The sequence below is a fragment of the Callithrix jacchus genome, chromosome 10, assembly GCF_049354715.1.
Source record: "Callithrix jacchus isolate 240 chromosome 10, calJac240_pri, whole genome shotgun sequence".
Classification (NCBI taxonomy): Eukaryota; Metazoa; Chordata; class Mammalia; order Primates; family Cebidae; genus Callithrix; species Callithrix jacchus.
Genome location: NC_133511.1, coordinates 83,165,297 through 83,191,064, shown reverse-complemented (window position 1 = coordinate 83,191,064; position 25,768 = coordinate 83,165,297). Strand labels below are relative to the sequence as shown.

General features: G+C 38.8%; 1 protein-coding gene across 3 annotated transcripts in view; it reads left to right on the top strand.

Annotated features, from left to right (window-relative positions):
* PIK3C2A (phosphatidylinositol-4-phosphate 3-kinase catalytic subunit type 2 alpha) overlaps positions 1 to 25,768 on the top strand; it is a 121,686-nt gene that overhangs the window by 26,072 nt on the left and 69,846 nt on the right. For 2 of the 3 annotated variants that reach the window (XM_054241453.2, XM_002807318.6), the window contains exons 2-3: positions 10,401 to 11,535; positions 25,257 to 25,360. In XM_054241453.2, coding sequence (XP_054097428.1) covers positions 10,471 to 11,535; positions 25,257 to 25,360 — 1,169 coding nt within the window. In that variant the 5' untranslated portion in view covers positions 10,401 to 10,470. Of the gene's footprint in view, positions 1 to 2,075; positions 2,218 to 10,400; positions 11,536 to 25,256; positions 25,361 to 25,768 lie in introns of all 3 variants that reach the window. The other variant, XM_054241452.2, reaches the window with a different exon arrangement.

Genomic DNA, 25,768 nt, shown 5'->3' with positions numbered 1-25,768 from the left:
AGTAGCAAAAATTTTTGCTCTATTTATTGCTTTCCATTGACATTTTTATGGTTCTATTGTTTTTATTTATTTATAGCTATGTAAATAAAGTCTAGCTCTGTGGCCCAGGGTGGAGTAGAGTGGCATGATCATAGCTCACTGTAACCTTGACCCCCTGGGCTCAAGCGATCCTCACACCTCAGCATCCTGAGTAACATGTGCCACCTCACCCTGCTGATTTATATATTTTTTTTTTATAGAGATAAGGATTCACCATGTTGCCCAGGCTTGGTTCAGTTATTTTTATTTTTGTTTTTCATTGCCTACAGCAGTACCTTATGCTTAGTATCATAAATATTTACTGAGGTATTTATAGTACCAATAAATATTTACTGAGGAAATGAATACATTCATTGGTGCTTTTTTGCCAAACAAGTTATTTTAAAAGATGTTTATGTGCTTGAATCTTTTCACATATGGCTTCTAGATTTTGAGTCATATTTAGAGGCCTTTATGCTGCAATTACAAAGGAATTCTATGTTGCCTTTTGTTTTCATGATTCAATTTCTTCACACTTATTTAGAGCCAGGACAATGGCTCACACTGTAATCTCAGTGCTTTGGGAGGCTGAGGAGAGAGGATCGCTTAGGGCTAGGAGTTCGAGATCAGCCTGAGCAATAGCCAGACCCTGTCTCTACAAAAGATTAAAACTTTATCCGGGCCTGGTTATACTGGTAATCTCAGCTACTCACGAAGCTGAGGCAGGAGGATCACTTGAGCCTCTAGGTGTTTGAGATTACAGTGAGCTGTGATGATGTCACTGTATTTCAGCTTCAGTGACAGAGTGAGACCTTGTCTCTTTTTTTAAAAATTTAATATTTTTCTAACTTATCCTTGATTTTGATTGTGAACACATTTCTCTCTAAAATGTTAACAATTTTCTAAATCTAGAATATTAAGGTAATTAGAAAGTATGTACTTGAAATATTTAAAATGTATAAAGGATAAGACCTCATTTAAAGACTGTAGGTTGGCCAGGTGTGATGGTTTATGCCGCTAATACCAGTGCTTTGGGAGGCTGAGGTGAGAGGATTGTTTTAAGCCAGGCGTTTGAGACCAGCCTGGGCAACATGGTGAGACCCTGTCTCTACAAAAAATTTAAAAATTAGCTTGATGTGGTGGTACCTACCTGTAGTGCCAGCTACTTAAGAGGCTAAGGCAGAAGGATTGCTTGAACCCAGGAGTTCTAGGTTACAGTGAGCTATGATTGAGCCACTGCACTTAAGCCTGCGGACCCTGTCTTGAAAATAAATAAATAGACCAGGTCTGGTGGCTTACATTTGTAATCCCAGCATTTTGGGAGGCCAAGGAGGGCAGATCGCCTGACGTCAGGAGTTTGAGACCAGCCTGACCAACATGGTGAAAACCTGCCTCTACTAAAAATACAAATATCGTCTAGGTGTTGTGGCTAGTGCCTGTAATACCAGCTACTCTGGAGGCTAAGGTAGGAGAATTGCTTGAACAGGGAAGTGGAGGTTGCAGTCAGCTGAGATTGTTCCACTGCACTCAAGCCTGGGTGACAGAGCAAGACTCCATCTCAAAAAAAGTAAATAAAAAATAAGTAAGTGAAGACAGTAAGTTATCTGTGGGACTTAAAAAAATAAAAAGAAAATTTTGTTCTCCTCCAGAATATTTACGATATTTTACTGGCATGTGGAAAGAGATGACTGTTAGGAAGACAGATTTTTTTCTTACGACCCAGAAAACAATGATACTTGTTCACCAGGGTTTTTGTTCCTGTTTCTTTCTTCATGAGCTCTAACCTTGTACTGTTCATTAGACACCTTTGGCTGTTGAGCACTTGAAATGTAACTAGTTCAAATTGAGATGTGCTAATGCATAATATACAGCAGATTTCAAGGACATCACATTATTTGAAACCATAAAATATTTCATTCATGTTTTTATGTTGATTACCTGTTAAAATGACTATATTTTTGATATAGTAGATTAAATATATTGTTTATTTCATTAATGTAGCTGTAGAAAATTTTAAATTATATGTAACATTCGATTTCTTTTTTTTTTTTTTTGAGATGAAGGCTCACTCTGTTGCTCAGGCTGGAGTGTGGTGGTGGGATCTTGGCCCACTGCAACTTCCATCTCCTGAGTTCAAGAAATTCTCCTGCCTCGGCCTTGGGAGTAGCTGGGATTACAGGCACCTGCCACTTTGCCTAGGTAATTTTTGTATTTTCAGTAGAGAGAGGGTTTCACCGTGCTGGCCAGGCTGGTCTCAAACTCCTGTCCTCAGGTGATCCACCTGCCCTGGCCTCCTAAAGTTCTGGAATTACAGGCGTGAGCCATCGCACCTGTCCGTATTCTGTTTCTTTTGGATAGTGTTACTCTAACCTAATCACACCAAATACCTGGACATTCTTTTATTTTTGTCTTTGTGACAAATTTTTACAGTTCCTAATACCAGAGTACTTGGTTTCTTTCATCAGATGAGGATTTCTCCTTCCATGGATCAGTAGAGATAGAATATTATCTTGTCATGTACCGAGGTTTCTCCTTTTAACACAGATGGAACAACTAACTTAGTTTTCTATTACCATCTCCCTCTTAGGCTTTAAGATAATCTGCTCCCCTACCCTATTTGTTTATTTTAAATTCAACCATGTTATTTTTTAGTAAAGTTTGAATTATTAATAAATGAGTTATTTTAGCCTGTTTTTTCTGCTTCAGAATTTGAGCTTCTCTTTGATAAAATGAATGGTGTCTTATGTTCTTTAGTCATTTATGTATTCATTCAACTGCGTTAGAAGTTTGAGAGTAGAAGATGAAAAAAAGTTCTTGCCCTCAGTGAAATTACAGATTCACTAGTCATCTGGTGATGATAAATTAACTGATAAATTGGTATCTGTTATAACTAAATGGCAGCATTAATTACCTCATGATAGAATTAAAAGAAACAAATTTATTAATGCAGAAAAAATAACCCTATGATTGAAGATGAAAGTTGATATTTATCGTGGATAAATTATACTAATTTAGACACTTACTGATTCCAGATAACATTAAAGTGTATTGTGGAGAGTTAGTACTGCCTGGATTTGAGTCCTGATTTCACCACTTGCTAGCTGCTGTGAGACTGGGAAGATTACATAACTTGTATGCTTAAATTTATTCATTTGTAAACTAGGGATACTAATAGGAGCTACTTTATAAAATTTGTGAGGGTTAAATTAGTTAATACATTTCTTAAAGCAATGTTGGGCATATAGTATCTATATATATACATTGAGATATGCAGATATTTACTATAGTTTTATCAAATATTTTCCATGGTTACTGAAGTTGCAATTATTTTATTTGGGTTTGGTTTTTGTTTTATTTTTTAGAGATGGAGTCTCATTCTGTCCCTCAGGCTAGAGTGCAGTATGACATAGTCATAGATCACTGTAACCTTGAACACCTGGTCTCAAGTGTTTCTCCCACCTCAGCTTGCTGAGTAGCTGAGACTACAGGCATATACCAACATATCCAGATAATTTTTTTTTTTTTGAGACAGACTCTTTCTCTGTTGCCCAGGCTGTAGTGCAGTGGCACAGTCTTGGCTCAGCAAAACCTCCGCTTCCGGGGTTCAAGTGATTCTCCAGCCTCAGCCTCCTCCATAGCTGGGACTACAGGTGTGCACCACCATGCCCAGCTAATTTTTGTATTTTTAGTAAAGATGGGGTTTCACTGTGTTGGCCAGGCTAGTCTTGAACTCCTGACCTTGTGATCTGCCTGCCTTGGCCTCCCATAGCGCTGGGATTACAGGTGTGAGCCACCGCACCTGGCCCGATTTTTTTATTTTTTCTGAGACAGAGTCTCACTCTGTCCCCCAGGCTGGAGTGCGGTGTCACGATCTCAACTCACTGCAACCTCTGCCTCCCGGGTTCAAGCAATTCTTCTGCTTCAGTCTCCTGAGTAGCTAGGATTATGGGTTAGGATCACCATGCCCAGCTAATTTTTGTATTTTTAGTGGAGATGGGGTTTCACCTTGTTGGCCAGGGTGGTCTCGAGCTCCTGACCTTGTGATCCATCTGCCTTGGCCTCCCAAAGTGTGGGGATGACAGGCATGAACCACTGAGCCTGGCCCTATTTTTTTGGAGGTAGGAGTCTTGCTGTGTTTCCCAGCCTAAGCTGCCACACCCAGCCCATAATCTTTTTTTTTTTTTTTTAATAGAGATGGGGTCTGGTCATGCTGCCTAGGCTGGTCTGGTACTCCTGGACTCAAGCAATCCTCCCACCTCTACCTCCTAAAAGTGTAAGAGTCACCTTGTCCAGCCCATGATTTTATTTTATTTATTTATTTTTTGAGATGGAGTTTTGCTCTTGCTGCCCAGGCTGGAGTACAGTGGTACAATCTCAGCTCACTGCAACTTCTGCCTCCCGAGTTCAAGCAATTCTCCTGCCTCAGCCTCCTGAGTAGCAGGGATTACAGGCATGTGCTCACACCTAACTAATTTTGTATTTTTAGTAGAGACGGAATTTCTCAATGTTGGTCAGACTGGTCTCGAACACCCGACCTCCGGTGGCCCGCCCACCTCAGCCTCCTAAGGTGCTGGGATTACAGGTGTGAGTCACCACATCCAGCCAATTTTATTTTTAATGGTGGCATAATACTCAGTTTTTGCTGGGCTTGGTGGCTCACACCTGTAATCCCAACACTTTGGGAGGCCAAGGCGGGTGGATCACCTGAGGTCAGGGGTTCGAGAGCAGCCTGGCCAACATGGTGAAACTCCATCACTACTTAAAAAAAAAAAAAGTACAAAATTAGCCAGGCATGTTGGCAGGCATCTGTAATACCAGCTACTCGGGAGGCTGAGGCAGGAGTATCACTTGAATCAGGAGGAGGAGGTTGCAGTGAGCAGAGATCGTGTCATTGCACTCCAGCCTGGGCAACAGAGTGAGACTCCATCTCTAAATAAATAAATAAGTAAATAAAGGTATAATGCAAATATTCTAGAAAACAAAAACATCTAAAATCCTAAATACTTCAGATCCCAAGCATTGTGGATAAGGAATGCTCAACCTCTACTTAAGTATACTATAAAATGTACATGCTTCATAAAAATTCATATGTGAAACAAAACTTCAAATTACTGTCCCCCCCCCAAAAAAAATCAGTTCCATGGAGGTACTATAATTTATTTTCCTTTAAGTTTTATTTTCATTTTGGAGGACAAATATCTGTATTATTCAACTCAAATAATTATTTTTTCATTTTCTTAGTTGTCTTGAAATTTTAAGACCAGGAAACATTTAGATGGGTGGCAGCACCAGCTTGCTTTTTTCTGTTTTCTGGGATTTAAATTTAAATTGTAAATGAATGTCTAACACAGAAGAAGCCAAGAACTTTTAAATTAATTCTTCTGTTTTGGAGTATGCAAATGGTGTCCAAACGTTTAACTGAATAGTTTAATTGCCCTCTTTTGAAGAATTTTAAAGTAGTAAAAGCCTTGTGATCTTCACTGGGTTACTTTATGTTGGGAAAATTTTGGCAGATGATATGCAGTCCTCATTCAAATACTAGTTATATTGTCTTTTTCAGATTGAATTAGGGGAACATTAGCATTGAAGTCTTCATTTTGAATGATCATGTAGGAAATTATTTCCTGCTAAATGTTTGTCATCAAATGAAGTTTTATTTTAAAAAATTAATGGAGCATGTCAATGTAGCAGCCCCAGAAGAATAGCTGAAGCACAGGGTTACTTTTGGACAATCTGTTAAGTCCTTTCATTTGCCATTTGAGTATGCATGCATGATAACCTCTTGGAAAACTAAAATTGGTAACTTAGGTGCTAGCAGTCAGTTCACTTTTACTATTTAGAGTTGAATTTACTTTAGCATATACTACTTTGGGTGTTGGTATTAGAAATAGAGCAAGGAAATAAATTGGTGATGTGAGAAAAACCCATACTTACTATTAAAATATATTTCAAATTGGATTCATTTTATACCTTTGTCAGTAAATGAGAGTTAACAATCATTTGAAATATTTAGAACAAGTGTATTCTCCAGTGAATAAACTATTGCAAACTCATTTAAAGAATCTAGATCCTTCTTTCAGAATAACGTGTATTGTTTATTACCAAATACAGCAACAAGGAGAATACTTAAATAACAAGTTGGTATTGTGGAAGATGAAGTCTATCTAAGTAGGCTTTCTCTTTGTAAAATGCTATTATTTTTATTTTTATTTTTTGAGGCAGAGTTTCACTCGTTGCCCAGGCTGGAGTCCAGTGGCTACCTTGCCTCATTGCAACCTCTGCCTCCTGGGTTCAAGTGATTCTCCTGCCTCAGCCTCCTGAGTAGCTGGGATTACCAGCGAGTACCACCACACCCAGCTAAGTTTTGTATTTTTAGTAGAGATGGGGTTTCACCATGTTGGCCAGGCTGGTCTCAAACTCCTGACCTCAGGTGATCTGCCTGCCTTGTCCTCCCAAAGTGCTGGGATTACAGGCATGAGCCACTGTGCCTGGCTGTTATTTTGTTTTAATACACCTGATTTTGTGAAAAACAGCCAGTATACTATGGTGTTCCACAGCAAGTGATTATACTTGATTTATTTTTCCTACCATATATCCATGCTCTTGTGCCATTGGAAATGCCTTAAGAACGTCCAGTAGCCTTCCCCTTGTTAAAATGTATGTTCAGCCAGGTGCAGTGGCTCACGTCTCTAATTCTAGCACTTTGGGAGGCTGAGGTGTGCGGATCACTTGACGTCAGGAGTTCAAGACCAGCCTGGCCAACATGGCAAAACCCTATTGGTCTCTACTAAACCTTTTAGTCTCTACTAAAATTACAAAAATTTACCAGGTGTGGTGGTGTGCAGTGGTAGCCCGAGCTACTCAGGAGGCTGAGGTAGGAGAATTGCTTGAATCCAGGAGGCGGAGGTTGCAATGAGCCGAGAGGGTGACACTGCACTCCAGTCTGAACAACAGAATGAGATCCTATCTAAAACAAACAAACAAACCCCCACATGTTCAGTAAATTAAGTTTCTTATTCATTAAGCAAGGTACTTTTAAATGTTGTAGGGAACTACAAAAATGAACAAGTTGGCCTTTGCACTTAAGCTTATTTTAGTCTGTTGGGTAGACACATAGGTTCACAGGTTCTTTGTGAATCAGGACATTTTTTGTTATGGCAGAAACTCATTTTAAACTGGCTTAAGCTAAAAGGGAGACTTACTGGCTTACATAAATGAAAGACTAGCCTTGGTTGGATCCAGATGCTTAATGTAATATTAGCCAGAATCTGTCCTTCTTCGTTTTACCTTAGCTCTGTTTTCTTCTGGATTGGACATATTCTTAGGCAGTATCTCCTCAGGTAGTGACAAAGATGGCCGCAGCAAGGCCAGGCTTATATCTGAGTTTAGTAAGCTTAAATAAAAATTTTATTTCCAAATAGTTTCAGCAGAAGTCCAGGAATTTACTCTGATGGGCCAGATTTGGATCCTCTGGAGTGGATGGGGATAGAGGACAAGGGCAGAGATAGCCAGTTCTATTTTAACTTTGTGGAATAAAGGGATATCAGTCTCCAAAACGGAGGCTGTACATTCTACAACCAGAAGCAAAGATGTTGAATAGGCAAAAACAGCAAAAGGTCTATGGAAGAAGAGAAAGCTGTGATAAAAATGTTTTGGTTGATCTAAAAAGATGAATTCTGATAAGAGCTGCTTAGGGAAAGCTAAAGAGAGAGGGCAGTATTTGAATTGGCCCTGAAGGACAAGTAGAGTTTTTCCAAGGCAGAATGTGTAAAGAAAAGATTTTCTAGGTCACTCTTTGGAGAAGTTTGGCAGTGAAAAAAGAAAATTAAAATCGAAGCTACTGGAATCTAAACAGGAATGTTAGTATTTCCCTGCCCCCCTTCAATATGGAGAAAATGTAAGTATTTTTGTGGCATAGGATCCTAAACAAGTAAATAAATGAACAATGCAAAGGAGGTAATCATTGATAAGTGGAGGGGAATTCAGTGGGGTTAAGGATATACTTGGCTGAGGTCGCCTTAGAAAGGAAAAGAAAACCATTTGTTGTTGGAGGATAAGTGAAGGAAGGTGGTGGTGGTGGCGGCAGCAGTGGTGGAGGTGGTGGTAGCAGTGGTAGTGGTGGTGGTGCTAGAAGTTGAAACAGAAATTTGCTAAATAGTAAAGTGGCTTGCATTTTATTTTCTCAGAGTAAAAGAAAAAGTTTATCTGTTTTCTATTGCTTTGTAGCAGACCGTTCCAAAATGATTCTGTGGGTTAGCAATTTGGCCTTAGCTCAGCTGGGTGATTTCTTCTTCTGGTCTCAACTTTGGAAACTCATAAGTTGTGGTCATCATAACTGTGTGTGAATGGATGGTCTAAGATGGTGGCTTCACTTACATATTTGGTGGTTGGTGCTGGCTGTTAGTTGGCCTCTATTATCCTCAGTGAGCATTCACGTGGTAGTGGCTGGATTTCAAGAGACAAAGAGCTGAAGTAGTAAAGCCTCTTAGGACCTAGATTTGGAACTCCTATTCCCTCAGTGTCACTTCTTTCCATTTTATTAGTAAATGCCAAGTCACAAGGCCCACTCAACTCTAGAGAGTAAAGAAATAGATCCCTCCTCTGTATGGCAGGAGCAACAAAATAACATCCCATGGGGTGAGAGTATGTGTGTTGAAATGGGAGGAGAGCCAGGCACAGTGAATCATGCCTATAATCCTAGCAGAGGTAGGAGGCTTGCTCGAGGCCAGGAGTTCAAGAGCAGCCTGAGTAATATAGAGAGACCCCCGTCTCTAAACAACAACAACAAAAATAAGTGGTAGAAATTAGTTCTTTCCTCTAAGTATTTGGTACATATTTAGCAGTAGTTCAATATTTACAGCTTTTTCTTTTGATAAATATACATTGTGCCCATGCTTTGTAGTCTACCACAGAAGGGAAAATAGTTGTATGAAGGAATTACAACGTAATACTCCAAGAACATTCCAAGGACATTCTTTGAATTCCTCTTTCTTCATGTCCTATCCACTAATTTTGTTGTTGTTTAGTATTACCTCTACACTTAGGATTTTCATTTGTATTATATTAATTTGAATTCATTTTGGGTTTTTTCCTACCTCCTTGCATCACACATATATTGAGCATATACTGTAGATAAGCATTGTGTTTGCTAGAAAGACCATAGAATGTAAACAGGAGCTTTCTTTCTTTCTAGGTACTTAAATTAGATATATCACAAACCAGATTAGATTAATAATATGTACCACTTATTTAGTGCTAATGCTCAAGGCCAGTAAAAGCACTTTTACATGTATTATTTCATTTAGCCTGTATACTAATTCAGATTGATAGTTTTTCATTTAAAAAATTAGGAAACTAAGACATACAGAAAAGTTTTCATTTGCCCAAGGTCATATACCTTCTTAAACTAAGGTGACGTGACTCCAGGGAAGGGACCCATATTTAACCCTTGCATCATATTGATTAGAAGCAGGAAACATGCCCTGTGATACAGAGCAGCTAAGCAACCTTTCAGTTGGTTTTATTGTTTCACAGGGTAATCTTGGTCTGAATTAAGTGTCTTAAATAGAGGAGTATAAATTTTTATAAGCTAATCTATGAGAAAGTTTAAAAATTATCTTCTTGTCTTTCCATGAAATAAATATTTAAGGATTTTGAAAAGGAGAAACTTTGGTATTATAACTATTGATTTAACTTCAGATAATCAGAATAGAAATGTAATTAAAACTATGACCAATTCTGCTATAATTTGATTGGAAGATTACCTCAGAACTTCTAATAGTCTTAACACTCTAGTCCTATTACTTAAATCCATGTTACATTATATATTTTTAATATTTCTGGAGGATTATAAAATTTTAATCAGTTTTGCACATAAGTATTTTGACAAAATAATAGTTTCCTATTATATTGACTAGGTATTGGATGTTTTTATTGCTAATTGACTTTTGAGCAATTTGATAAATAGCAAAAGTTCAAAAACCATTTGACTTTCTATTTTTGCATAACGGTAAACCCTGTCTGAACTCTTTGAAATATGTGACTAGTATTTCAAAGTCATTTCACATTAAGAATTCTCCCAGAAGTACCACTGGTTAATGGCAGCCATTGTGGCTGCTAAAATGAAAGCATCTAAATTTCATTTACTGTGTCAGCTTTCCAGTTAGATCAGGAAATGGGGTAAAGTAATGTATATCTGAATATCTTCTGTAACCCATACTGTATGAGGTGTTGTGTTCCTTCACCAAGATTTCATCCAACTGTTTTATTTTGTTTATTTTATAGTATATTTTTCTAAGTGGCTTTAAGACTTATATGGGGTAAGTTGCAAACAAAATATGTTTAGAAATCTAATTGAGTGTTATGTTTATTTTTATGTATAGGTCTTGCTATTTTGGAAGCTACAAGAAAAAAATAGATTGGGGAAAAAAAGGTTTGGTCTTTTTAGAGGACATGGCTCAGATATCCAGCAACAGTGGAGTTAAACAGTGTCCATCTTCACATCTGGAACCAACAAGAGCAAAAGATGTGGACAAAGAAGAAGCATTACAGATGGAAGCAGAGGCTTTAGCAAAACTGCAAAAGGATAGACAAGTTACTGACAATCAGAGAGGCTTTGAGTTGTCAAGTAGCACCAGACAAAAAACACAGGTTTATAACAAACAGGATTATGATCTCATGGTGTTTCCTGAATCAGATTCCCAAAAAAGAACATTAGATATTGATGTAGAAAAGCTCACTCAAGCTGAACTTGAGAAACTATTGCTGGATGACAGTTTCGAGACTAGAAAAACGCCTGTATTGCCAGTTACTCCTGTTCTGAGCCCTTCTTTTTCAGCACAGCTCTACTTTAGACCTACTATTCAGAGAGGACAGTGGCCACCTGGATTATCTGGGCCTTCCACTTACGCTTTACCTTCTATTTATCCTTCTACTTACAGTAAACAGGCTGCATTCCAGAATGGCTTCAATCCAAGAATGCCCACTTTTCCATCTACAGAACCTATATATTTAAGTCTTCCGGGACAATCTCCCTATTTCTCATATCCTTTGACATCTGCCACACCCTTTCATCCACAAGGAAGCTTACCTATCTGTCGTCCAGTAGTCAGTCCTGACATGGCAAAACTATTTGACAAAATAGCTAGTACATCAGAATTTTTAAAAAATGGAAAAGCAAGGACTGATTTGGAGATAACAGATTCAAAAGTCAGCAATCTACAGGTATCTCCAAAGTCTGAGGATATCAGTAAATTTGACTGGTTAGACTTGGATCCTCTAAGTAAGCCTAAAGTGGATAATGTGGAGGTATTAGACCATGAAGAAGAGAAAAATGTTTCAAGTTTGCTTGAAAAGGATCCTTGGGATGCTGTTCTTCTTGAAGAGAGATCCCCAGCAAATTGTCATCTTGAAAGAAAGGTGAATGGAAAATCCCTTTCTGTGGCAACTGTAACAAGAAGCCAGTCTTTAAATATTCGAACATCTCAGCTTGCAAAAGTCCAGAGCCATATATTTCAGGTATAGTCTTTCTTACTAACTTCTCAAACTTAGTATAACACAGAGTTCATGTTTGTGTGTGTAAATTGTTAAGAAAAAGGAATATTTTTTATTTTTCGTTTTGTTTTTCTTTGCTCTCAAGTGTGCTTTGATTCTTTGCTTGTGTGGCAAAGGATTAAATGTGATTAGGCAATTGAAAAATTGCCTGTTATTAATATTTTTCTAGGATTGTAAGTAAAAAGCCTCTAATGAACGATCTGGCTGTCAATGAGAGGCATTTAAGATATTTTAAATTATCTCTCCATGTCTCCTCATTACACATGATCCCTTCTTTCTCTTCCTTATTCCTTTTATTTTTTTCAACAGAAGTAAAGAATTTTGGTTTTTAGCCCCATTACAGATATTCTCACACATTTTGTTTTGTCGTTTTTAACCATAAATCAATGAAGGAAAAAATAACCGCAGAGAGAGAAGAGCAATTTAAAGGACTGTCACTTTAAATGCTTGTATTGATAAAAGTGAAGAATGAAATAATATCATTGCAGATTTGTGTTTTGCTCTTATATCTGTGTATCCTGGGAATGTTTAAGCCTCATTCTTACTTTAGTGTGAATTATATCATTCCGCTAATTAGATCAGTACCAAACTACTATTTTGTCATTGGGAGTTAACTAGAGTTTAGATGGGGAAGGAGGAACAGATTTTGTATGATTTGGATGGGTTTATGTTGAATTGTTGACTTTAAAAAACCATTTTAGAAGTCTGGGAGGAAGAAAAATAGGTGTTAAGGTTTAGACAGCATGATGGCTCATGCTTATAAGCCCAGCTCTTTGAGAGACTAAGGGAGGATCACTTGAGCCCAGGAGTTTGAGCAGCCTGGCAACATAATGAGATCCTGTCTCTACCACAATTACAAAAAAATTAGCCAGGTATGATGGCATACTCCTGTGGTTCCAGCTACTTGGGACACTGAGGTGGGAGGATCATGTGAGACCAGGAGGTTGAGACTTCAATGAGTCATGAGTGCACCACTGTACTCCGGCCTGGGTGACAGAGCAAGACCCTGTCTCCAAAAAAAAGGGCAGTGGGGGAAGACAACCCATTAGGGTGGTCCCCCTGATCTTCCCATCCTACAGGGCCCAGGTCACTGCTGGATTCATATTTGGGTCAATTTCAAATAGGGCAATAACTCCCCAACTGTGAATCTCCATTTTATAGATTTATCATGAGAGAAATGAATTCTGTGTTTACTGCCTAGAGTCAGGATTTGAGATGTAGTCTGGATTTGAGATGTCAGCTATTTATAATTGTTTGGGAAGGGCAACTGCCTAGAACCTAAAGACTGACTGGGGCTATGAAAAGTTGCAGTCTTGCTATCAAAGAAAAGGAAGCCTCTTATTCTGTAGGGAGCTAAGCTGGGTCTCAACCCTTGCACTGGTAGAAGGCAGAGCCCCACAATGAATGCATTGTAGCTACAATAAATAGATTGTCTTGAAGTTAATAGAGATGTTTGTAAATAACCTTGATTAATTTAATTATGTCTTAAATTCTGAACTTCCCATTGTTGAAAAGTCATTTAGGCACTGAAAGAAATAGATTATCCCAGCTGAGCTGACATTACCATTCTAGATATAATGTAGTCATTATCTTAAGCAGGTTGAGATTTCTGGGTAGGTGGGTTATTTACTGTCCAAAGCTCCAAGACTGGGATTCGGAACCCAAGAACTTACATGATTTTTATTTATGTTGTACATATTCAAACCAAATTGTTTATTTATTATTATTTTTTACCACCATGGCGAAAGCCAAAGACTTCTTCTACATTTCTTTTTCTTTTTAATCACTGAAGGGCCGGGCGTGGTGGCTCACGCCTGTAATCCCAGCACTTTGGAAGGCCGAGGCGGGTGGATCACGAGGTCAAGAGATCGAGACCATCCTGGTCAACACGGTGAAACCCCGTCTCTACTAAAAATACAAAAAATTAGCTGGGCATGGTGGCGCGTGCCTGTAATCCCAGCTACTCAGGAGGCTGAGGCAGGAGAATTGCCTGAACCCAGGAGGCGGAGGTTGCGGTGAGCCGAGATCGCGCCATTGCACTCCAGCCTAGGTAGCAAGAGCGAAACTCTGTCTCAAAAAAAAAAAAAACTCACTGAGACAGAATGCTCACAAGAATCCTGTGAGGCCAAAGTATGACCTATCCCTATCCCTGTTTTACAGTTGAGGAAGCTAAGTTGTAAAGAAGTTAAAAGAAATTATTGGCCGGGTGCAGTGGCTCACACCTGTAATCCTAGCACTTTGGAAAGCCAAAACGGGCGGATCACAAGGTCAGGAGTTCGAGACCAGCCTGACGAACATGGTGAAACCCCCGTCTCTACTAAAAATACAAAAATTAGCCGGGTGTGGTGGCGGGCACCTGTAATCCCAGCTACTCGGGAGGCTGAGGCAGGAGAATGGCTTGAATTCAGGAGATGAAGGTTGCAGTGAGGGGAGATTGCGCCATTGCACTCCAGCCTGGGCAACAAGAGCAAAACTCCATCTCAAAAAAAAAAAGGAATTATTGTTAATATTTTGGTATAATAATGGTATTGCAGTTAATTAAATAATTAAATGAGTTATATTTAGAGATATATACTGTAGCATTTACAAATGAAATGTAATAAAATCAAGTTAGGTATTGGGGTTTGGAGGGCTTATAGATGAAAGAAGATTGGCTCTATGTTGATAATTGTTGAAGCCAATGATGGATACCTGGGTGTTTATTCTATTATTCTACTTCGTGTATATTTGAAAATTGCCATAACAAGTTGGAGGTCAAAGAGAGGGCCACGGAACTGTTTGTAAGAAGCAAAGTTCTGACATTCAAACCCATCTGACTTTAAAAGCCGTCCCTTTTTTTTTTTGAGACAGAGTTTCGTTCTTGTTGCCCAGGCTGGAGGGCAATGGTGTGATCTCAGCTCACCGCAACCTCTATCTTCCAGGTTCAAGTGATTCTTCTGCCATAGCCTCCTGAGTAGCTGGGATTACAGGCATGCACCACCACACCCAGCTAATTTTGTGTTTTTAGTAGAGATGGGGTTTCTCCAAGTTCGTCAAGCTGGTCTTGAACTCCCGACCTCAGGTGGTCTGCCTGCCTCGACCTCTCAAAGTGCTGGAATTACAGGCATGAGCCACTGATCCCAGCCAGCCCTTCAGTGATACAACATGTTATTTTGGAAGGAGTAAGTTCCCTGTCATATGAGATATTCAAATATGGTTCAAATGGCTTCCCAAATTTAGTTATATGTCGCAGTGTCCTATGGAGTTTAGGCCTACTCAGTCCTCATTTCGGGGAAGGGGTGCCAAAAGACAGTATGAAATTTCAGGGGGAAGATACCTGTTTTTTTAAAACTTACCCTAAGTGACTCTGATGCAGCAAATGTGTTACTCCCTTAGACCCACATTTGGGATCTCTTGACTAGATAACTTTAAAGTTTCTTCATACTTTAGGAGCCTATAAAGTTGGGAAAATGACAAGACAAATAGCAAAGTATAAAAACAGAGTACCCTGGGAACAGTTTCTTTTCTGCTCAAAACCCAAAGCATAGGTTGCTAATGCTTTCATTGCAAAACTCAACTTCCTGCTTCAGCTTGACCTTTTTAGTTTAGACTGGTCACTTCTAGTTCAACACATGTGTTCTCCACCCTTTCCTTTGGTGGGGCAGAGGTGTGACACCCATGTAAGTCTCCCTACATATATCTTTTCCTGCTTATCTAAAATATTTGTCACAGTACCATCTTGGTATTTTCCTTATTTGGGGTGCTTTAAAAAAATATCTTGGAGGAATAATGAGGATGGGTAGTTTCCTAAAGATAGAAAGAAGTTTACCTAGCAAGATCTGGGTATTCAGTCACGTGGTTGTTACAGAGAGCTGCTAGTGGCTCAGACTCTAGAAATTAATTAACTAGGCTTCCAGACAGGATTAGTTTTAGCAGAAACATGTTCCTAGATCTTACAGTATAGGGGAAGAATTAGAGTAGTAAGCAAATGGATTATGAGAGATCTGAGTTAGAGACTAGGTAAGCAATAATATGACTTGATCAGCTGATCAATCAGAGATTGGAGCTAGATTACTACAGTGTAGCACGTCAATAGCTTTACTGATAGCATGCTATCTGAATTATCTGAATTGACGTGGCTTAGGCTGCTTGCCAGTCTTAGGGGAATTTAACTGCAGCATGACTGAGGAAGTGTTCATCATTCCATTATACTCTAATCAAACCCCATCTAATAATTTTGTTTGAGTATATCCTAAGAGGGGCCACCAGTAAGGAAACTGAAGTATGTCTATTTTGAGACAGGATCTCACACTGTTTGACCCAGGTTGGAGTGCAGCAGTGTGATCACGGCTTACTGTAGCCTCTACCTCCCAGGCTCAAATGATTCTTCTAATTCAGCCTTCTGAGTAGCTGGGACTGACTACAGGTGCACTCCACCACACCCAGCTAATTTTTTAAGTTTTTGTAAAGATGAGGTCTCCCCTATGGTGTGAGCCATTGTGCCTAGCCAAAAGTATGTCTTGAAAAGAGAAGACTATAGTTTTCAGGTCTATAACTTATGCCATTTAAGGAACTGTTGGAGGTATTCTTTTTTTTTTTTTTTTTTTTTTCCTGAGACTAAGTTTTGCTCTTGTTCCCCAGGCTGGAGTGCAATGGCACGATCTTGCCTCACTGCAACCTCTGCCTCCCGGGTTCAGGCAATTCTCCTGCCTTAGCCTCCTGAGTAGCTGGGATTACAGGCGCCTGTCACTACGCCTGGCTAATTTTTTTATTTTTAGAAGAGACAGGTTTTCACTATGTTGGCCAGGCTGGTCTCGAACTTCTGACCTCAGGCCATCTGCCTGTCTTGGCCTCCCAAAGTGCTGGGATTATAGGCATGAGCCACTATGCCAACCCTGTTGGAGGTATTTTGCCTGAAGAAGAGAGTATTAATCGGAGTTAAATCACTGAATCTAAAATTCTTCACCTATGAAATAAAATTGGCTAGACTAGATCCCTTTCAGAAATAATAGTTAAAATTTGGGAAGTCGTCATTTGAAAGAGGAAGTAGACTTTTCTTTCTTTTTTTTTTATTTTTAAAGATTTTGTATTTTGGACATACATTTTTAAACCAATTCAGGAAGTATAATACCTGAAAGTCATGGTGCTCGTATAAAACAGTATATTAAATATATTAAGTATGCTATTTTGTGTTACATTAGATGACAATTGGTGTTAGATTGTAATAGAAACAACTGGTACTAGGGTGGGTGTGGTGGCTCATGCCTATAAACCGAGTGCTTTGGGAGGCCAAGGTGGGAGGACTGCTTGAGGCCAAGAATTTGAGACGAATCTGGGCAATGTAGGGAGACCTGTGTCTATGGAAAAAAAAGTTCTTTATGTGTGGTGATGCACATTGGGACTACAGCTCTTCTCTAGTTCCAGCTACTCAAGAGGCTTTGGTGGGAGGATCTCTTAAGCCCAGAAGTTTGAGGCTTCAGTGAGCTGTGATGATAAGGCCTTTGTACTCCAGCCAGGGCTACAGACCGTGTCTCTAAAAAATAAAGAGAAATAACTAGTAGTTAGGGCTGAAGGTTAAAATATATTGCATAGAAAAGCTTAAAATTAAACAAGTCCTATTTGTTTGTTTGTTCCCTCTGCCACCCAGGCTGTGGAGTGCAGTGGCACAATCTTGGCACACTGCAATCTCCACATCCCGGGTTCAAGTGATTCTCCTGGCTCAGACTCTCGAGTAGCTGGGACTACAGGTGTGTGCTACCACGCCTGGCTAACTTTTGTATTTTTAGTAGAGATGAGGTTATACTGTATTGACCAGGCTGGTCTCGAACTCCTGACCTCAAGTGATCCACCCACCTTAGTCCCCCAAATTGTTGGGATTATAGGCGTGAGCCACCTTGCCTGGCCAGACAAGTCCTATTTGTTTATGTATATTTTTTCTGTGAATGGAGAATTCATTTTAGTAGCTCAGTTTTAAAGTTCATTGTCCCAAAAAGGAGAACAAGAACCAATGGGGAAGAAAATTCAGGAGGCAGGTTTCATGGTTAAATAACTACAAAGGAACTTATAAAAAGACATTTCATGATGGTTGCTCTCAGGTTGTGTTAAGAGAAGAATGTTAGACAAATTTAACATAGTTTAATTCAGCAAAGAAGAGATCACAAATTGGGTAGCCCCTGAACCAGAATGGCTTCAGGGAGGCTCCATTGCAGCCATGTGGTGAAAGATTTATGGTCAGAAAAGGAAAGTGGCATACCGAAAATGGAAATGAAGTACAGAAACAGCTGGATTGGTTATGGCTTGACATTTGCCTTATTTGAATGTGTTTTGAACAGTTAGCCACCCTTGATTGGCTGAAACTTGGTGATTGGCACAAGAGTAGGTTACAGTTTGTTTACACATCCAATTAGTATGTTACAGTTCCCTGTATGTGCAGAAATCGAAATCATTAGGCCGAACTTAAAATATGTTAGGCAGCTTTAGCTAAATTTAAGACTTGTAAACACAATTATTTGAGACATTTACTCAGAGGCTTGGTATTTACCTCTTATAAATGCTACAGAAAGGATTTTTTTTTTTTTTTTTTTTTTGAGATGGAGTCTCACTCTCTTGCCCAGGCTGGAGTGCAGTGGCGCAATCTTGGCTCACCTCAACCTTTATGTCCTGGGTTCAAGCAATTCTTCTTTCTCAGCCTCCCAAGTAGCTGGGATTACAGGTGCCTGCCACCACACTCGGTGAATTTTTGTATTTTTAGTAGAAATGGGATTTCACCATATGATCAGGCTGGTCTTGAACTGACCTTAGGTGATCCCTCCCAAAGTGATGGGATTATAGGTGTGAGCCACTGAGCCCAGCTCAGAAAGGATTTTTATGTGAAAAAGTTCTAAGCCTTCTTCTTAGTACTAAGATTTCATCATTTTGTTTGTGTACAGGAAGATAAAGTTTGGTTTGATGTAGACCAAAGTAGGGAGATAAACTGACACTGGTAATAGGCTGACTTTGGAAATCCATGGCACAATTCATTGTCACAGAGCTTTTAATTTTTCACATACCATTCATCTCTGTATACAAACCTTTCCTTCATATTTTTTATTGGAAAGTAATATTGCAATGCTTTATAATTACCGTAGATGCTTCAGTGTTCATTTTCTGTAAGAATTTTATGCTTTGTGGTAAAAACACAGAGGGTATTTATTTTTCTTCTCCCTCAGCAAGTTTACTTCCTGTTTCCATCTAGTGTCCTTTGTTTTCTTAATAATAATCTAAATACTTTAGTTCAAATTTTTTTGTGACCAAAACCAGGAAAAGACATGCTACTTAAAACTGTCTTTTGACAATTTAAGTTTAAATCAGGCTTTTAGTTAATAGGTATGAATTTAACTACTTAGAGCAGATTTCAAAGAATTTTAGTAATGGATCAAATTATTTTCATAGAAGTGGCTTTGTAAAGTTCTGTGGTTGTTAACTCTTTCTAAAAGTTAATTGTATTAACATTTTAAACATATCCCCATTGGCAAAATGTCTATTATTAATTTTAATGAAGGGGAAAAGTTAAATAAAATGTGATTTTCATGGTCTGGCTGAGTATATTTGAACAGTACATGTAAGTTTCTTTGGGAAAAAAAAAGTCAAAATAATGATATAACCAACTTCCTTCTGACAAGCAACATGTGTTTAATGTTTAAAGTACATTTGCTGAAAATTTGGTGTTGGGTTCCATATAATTTCAGGGTAATATGGCATGAACCTTGAACTTGTATAGGAATAAAGCTTCCTTATATTCTTGTAACTACTTTTCAGAGTATTCATTGATAAATTTTTGTGAATTATTTTAAACCTTCACCACTTTCCTTAAATCTCCAAATTCACCTCTGCCAACTCTGTACCATTTTTTTTCTTTTAAACTGAGGTCAAGACCATCCATGTATGAACTGCCCACCTCACATTTTCCTCATCTTTCTGGTTTGAAAGAAAGAGATGTTCCTTCCCTTTTCCAAAACTTAACTCTTTCACTTTTTTCCTTGTTCCTGTTTGTTCTTGTCCTCCCCAAAGTTATTACTGTGTGTGTGTGTGTGTGTTTGTTTTTTTTTTTTTAAAGGCAGGGTCTTGATCTGTCATCCAGGCTGGAGTGCAGTGGCATAACCTTGGCTCACTGCAACCTCTGTCTCCTGGGCTCAAGCCATCCTCCCACCCCAACCTCCTGAGTAGCTGGGACTATAGGCACACGCCATCATACCTGGCTAAGTTTTGTATAGAGTAGAGACAGGGTTTTACCATATTGCCTAGGCTGGTCTCCACCTCCTGAACTAGAGCTATCCACCTTCCTCCCAAAGTGCTGGGATTACAGATATGAGCTGCCACACCTGACCTTAAAGTTACTACCCTTTAAAAAGGAATTTGTACTCACTGTCTTTCTAGTCTCTTGCTCTCCTCCTCTTATTCCCATTATGTTGCAGAATTGCCAATCCTTTGACCATATTCACCATCGAGCCCTTTTGCTTATTTTTTAAAAATTGACCATATCCTTTTTTTGAAACTCTATTCTGTTTCCCTGGGTAGATCTACTTCCTATTTTTCTTCCTGTGATTTTTGACTCCTTTTTCTTTATCTAGCTAAACATAGGCATTCATCCAAAAGTTTTGTTCTTGGTTGTCTTTAATAACTCTTTACTTGTTTTCCCTTGGCCAGTGCTTTATTCTTGAGGTTCCAATGTACTTGGATTGAAAGCTCCTGATCTAGACTCTTGCAGTGATGTGACTCCTTGGCTGTCTATGATTGAGATGCTGTGATGGTTAATTTTATGTGTCAGCTTGACTAGGCTATGGGGTGTCCAGATATCTGATCAGACATTATTCTGCTTATGTCTATGAGAGTGTTTTGGGGTCGGATTAATGTTTGAATTGGTCAGCTAGGTAAAGCAAATTCTCTGCTTAATGTGAATGGGCCTCATCCAATTAGTTGAGAGCCTGAAGAATGACCCGCCCAAGAGTAAGGGAGAAACTCCTCCTGCCTGACTGCCTTTAAGCTGGATCATCAATTTTTTTCCTGCCTTTGGACTAAAACGGAAGCATTGGCCCTTCCTGAGTTTTGCAACTATGTCCTTGGCCCTCCTTTGTCTCAAGCTTGCCAAGTGCGGATGAGGAGACTTGTCAGCTCATAATTGCATAAGCCATTCCATATATATGAAAATAAAGAGATGTCCCAGTTCTGTGCCTCACAGATACAGGCCCTTAAGTCTCCCTTAGCTTCCCAAGAGACTGTTTTCTCTTAACGGAGCTTAAGGCAAAGACCGCTTTGACTGAGAATTTGCTCTCAGTGATCCTGATGGATGCTGATGGCAGTTAGCAGACAGAGAGAGAGTTCCCTGTAAAAAATTACAGAAATTGGATGATCCCTAAATCTTTGTCCCTAGCTCTAGAATATAATATTTCTGGAGTAGAACATTTCTAAATGATGACCTAAACATCTACATGGATTTTCAAACACAGCATAATGGCCGGGCATGGTGGCTCACGCCTGTAATCCCAGCACTTTGGGAGGCTGAGGTGGGCGGATCATGAGGTCAGGCGATCAAGATCATCCTGGCCAACATGGTAAAACTCCATCTCTACTAAAATACAAAAAATTAGCTGGGCTTGGTGGCACGTGCCTATAATCCCAGCTACTTGGGAGGCTGAGTCAGGGGAATTGCTTGAACCCGGGAGGCGGAGGTTGCGTGAGCTGAGATCACACCATTGCACTCTAGCCTGGCGTCAGAATGAGACGAGAACTTTGTATCTTCCCCTGCAAACTTCTTTCTTTGTTCCATATATTGGCTAATGACATTGGTAGTGTTTTCTTATTATCATATATCTTTCGTTCTTTCCTCCCCTCCCCCTCCCCCTTTTTCTGTTGCCAGGCTGCCTCCCCCTTCCCCTCCCCCTTTCCTACCGCTCCCCCTTTTTCTGTTGCCAGGCTGGAATGCGGTGGCACAATCTCTGCTCACTGCAACCTCCACCTCCTGGGTTCCAGTGATTCTCCTGCCTCAGCCTTCTGAGTAGCTGGGACTACAGGTGTGTGCCACCATGCCCAGCTAATTTTTGTATTTTTAGTAGAGACAGGGTTTCACCATGTTGGCCAGGATGATCTCAATCTCTTGACCTTGTGATCCACCTACCTCGGCTTCCCAAAGTGCTGGGATTACAGACATGAGCCACCACACCTGGCCTTATATACCTCCTTTATTTGTTAAAAAATTTGTGTGGGTATACAATGTGAGGATTGCAAATATTAGTCATTTGTAGACTTCACCATTCAATAACTTGGGCTAGAAAGGGGAGACAAAATGTGATTGCGTATAAATGCAGTACAAAATAGAAAGTCTTGAGTGCCACAGCAGAAAAGTCTGTAAGATCTATGGAGAAAAGAGATTTGATGCTTTGGTTTGTTTGTGTGGAGTTTGGGGGTGGAATTGGAATATGGGTTAAGGGGATGGATGTAAAATATATGTATTTTTTATTCCAGAAAGAGTAGAGGGAAAAACCTGAAACTGTTAATGTTTGAGGTGAAATTGGCTGCCTAGCTATTTTTTACCCTTTATGGACAAAACAATTGAGTTAACTTTCCAGATTCTATTCTTACCTTGATGTATGACTAGGTAATTATTATATTCAGTTTTTGTCAATTCAAACTCGTAACTTGAATGAAAGGAAGGACCTAATTCATGAGAGACACTGCAAAAAATGCAACTATTATTATTATTTTTTAATCCTAAGATGCCATCTAAGGAGATTCAGAATCTGTTTTTAAAGTAAGTAAAACATGAAGAACAGTTCTTCAGGGACAGATGATTCTTGGGTCAAGCAAAGCTTCAGGTTTTCCACAGCACTGCTCCCACAAAGGTCACAATGTTATTTTTCACATTGTGTTTTTAGGAATTTTTTTAGGATATTATTTTGAGAGACAGATTGACATGGTGATTAAACATGTGGCATTGAAACCAGACTGCCTGGGTTGAAATTCACACTCTGCCTGTATTAGCTATATGACCTTGTGAGTTAATTAATCTGTTCTTCATTTTTTTTCATAAAATGGAAGTTATAGTAGTTCCTACCTAATAGAGCTTTTTTGATTTTATGATTTCTATGACAAATTCACTGGTTTTGTTACATATGTAAGTGAATTTTAAGTTGTTTTTGGGGAACCAGAAGTTCACACTGAACTAGTTACTGAATGCTTCTAAACTGGATACAAAACTACAAAATTCGACGAAATGCTATTCATGTTCTCAAGGAGTTTTCACATTAGGACAAATATAAAACAGGATATAGCAATACGATGTTTGGTTCAGACTAAGTACTTAGAAGTACAGGGAGAAGAATTCCTTCATTATGAGTAATCATGAAGGGCATTGTAGATGAAGTTGCATTCAGTTGGACCTTAAAAAATTAATAGATTTTTGACACATATGGTAAGGGAAGTTTAAGAGGAAGGTGAAAGGAAAGGTCCAGGGGCAGGATAGCTCAATTTGTGTTTTATAGGAACAGGATATGATTCAAGCTAACTGGAACGTAGAAATCTTTAGGGAAGTTCTGGGAAATAAGATTGGATTAGATTGTGGCAGATTTGGAGTGTGAAACCAGAGGATTTGCTAGGAAATATAAAACCCCATTCTTAAGAGTAATATAGTCTGTTTGCCACAGTGGTTGCTTCTGTAATACTAATTGATTGATATGTGATTGGTAACTATGAGACTGCTGTCAGTATAATGGGGAAGTAGCAATAGTTCAGACATAATCTTTCCCAACATATTAACTTTTTTGAAATAATCAGAAACAAACTTCCTACAACCTTAGAGAAACCTCAAGCACTATATGAAGATATTAGGAAAACACTAAGAATTCTGTATAACTTTTTGAGACAGAATTTTGCTCGTTGCCCAGGCTGGAGTGCAGTGGTGCTATCTTGGCTCACTGCAACCTCTGCCTCCTAGGTTCAGGTGATTCTCCTGCCTCAGCCTCCCGAGTAGCTGGGATTACAGGCTCCTGTCACCACACCCAGCTAATTTTTATATTTTTGGTAGAGATGAGGTTTTACCATGTTGGCCAGGCTGGTCTTGAAATACTGACCTCAGATGATCTACCTGCCTCAGCTTCCCACAGTGGTACTGTACTTCTAACTTCATTGCAATTGGTGTTGACTAGAAGCATATACCCTAAAGAACTCATATCTCAAATGAGAAACAAGAGCCCCAGAGTTTTAGGCTTCAGAGGATGTAATGCTTGGTGCAAATGGGAGCAGACATTTAGCTGTGCTAGTATTTTTATAAGGACATGTTATTGTTTTAGTTAGGGCCTTGATTACAGAGTTATATTGACACAAAAATTTATTTTATTTTTATTTTTAGAGATGGGGTCTCACTATGTTGCCTGCGCTGGCCTCAAACTTCTGGGCTCCAGTGACCCTCTTAATTTAGCTTCTGGGTACCTGGGACAAGTATGCAATACCATACTTGGCTACATTGATAATTCAGTAGTCTGCCTTAACTCTCTTTTCCCCAAGAGACTTGTTACTTTTAATTGGGGTTTTGTAGAACTCAAGGTATTTATTTTTTTCTCCAAATGTGTATATCATATTCTAGCAGAAAGGGCTCTGACATATATTAAAAGAAGGAAACTCATAAAGGAATTGTTGCCCTAAATTTTCAGTTTAATTTTCTGACACAGAATCATCTTGAGTGCTGAAGCAGGTAGATTGCTTTAGCCCAGGAGATTGAGACCAGCCTGGGCAACATGGCAAAACCCTGTATCTACAGAAAATGGAAAAATTAGCCAGGTGGGGTGGCCCATGCCTGTAGTCCCAGCTACTTGGGAGGTTGAGTTGGATCACCTGACTTCAGGAGGTGAAGGCTGCAGTGAGCCTGGGTGACAGAATGAGTACTTGTCTCAAAAAAAATTTGTGTGTGTGTGTGTGTGTGTGTGTGTGTGCGCGCGCGCGCCATGGTCACTGAAATCTGTTACAGCTCTTGAAAGGTTTGCACTTCGTTCTCACTGAATTTTCAATTGAGAATGTTCCAATTCTAATTTTAAAGGAAATTTATATTTGAAATTTGCACCAAATCAAATACTTTTATGTAGTATCAAAACACTCTTAATGGACCCTGCTGTATGCTTGGGTGGTGAATTGGTATCCCTAAAAGTTGTAAACAGTTTTTGACCAGATGTAGACTTAACTTTTGAGAGACTGTGAGTATATTTGTATAAGTTTATCAACCTAGAAAATGCCCATTCTCTCTTACATAAAGAACCATCTGCTTTCTTGGAATTTGGGGCCTACTTGAATATATAGTATTTCTGGCTTATTAGAAGAGTCCCAAATGGGCTTGATCTCTTCATTTTCTTAAAACAGAGTAGTCTTTTAATTTCATTTAGCTGTAAAATTTCTAAAGTGTTTATTTTAGGAATATTTTGAATGGAAAGGCTTTTAGCATTCCATTCTTACTGACCAATACAGCCCGTTTCTACTACTAAGCAAGTAAAACCAATGAAGTAAAATAAGGCTTAATATACCTTACTTTTACAAAGATGGAAATACACAATTTAAACATTTGTTATTGATATATTTTTTTAACCTCCATAGCTTTGTACATATTTTCATAAAAATGTGTTTGTGCTGCTGTGTAGCATTTTGTGCATCTTCCACTTTTAAAATAAAAACACTTTTAATTACAGAAAGACCCAAATGGGACCAGTAGTTTGCCAACTTCAAGTTCTCTTCTTCAGGAAGTTGAAGTACAGAATGAGGAGATGGCGGCTTTTTGTCAATCCATTACAAAGTAAGGAATTTTTCTTTATAAATGTTTGTTTGAAAAATTGACTTGCAAACCAATCTAGTGCTAATAATTCTAAAATTTTAAAAATTTTAATTATTTTCTTCTTGTGGCTAAAATTTCAAGTCAAAGAGTTAATTGGAATGTTACCACAAACTACAGTTGAACTTCTCTCTTAGGTTTCTTAATGTTTAGAAGAAAAAATTGAGGTCAGACCGTAGACTGATACTATAATAACCAGTGAAAATATGACCTACCTGTAAGTTTCAGTACACTTAAAAAATGCCTACTTTTGTTTTAGAGAGACTTAATTTTGCTATAAACTTTCTAGCATTCAAAATACTGTTCTACATATTTAAGAACTGATATTATAATAGGCAAGTTTACAAGAGCAGATATATTTTCTGAAGTTTA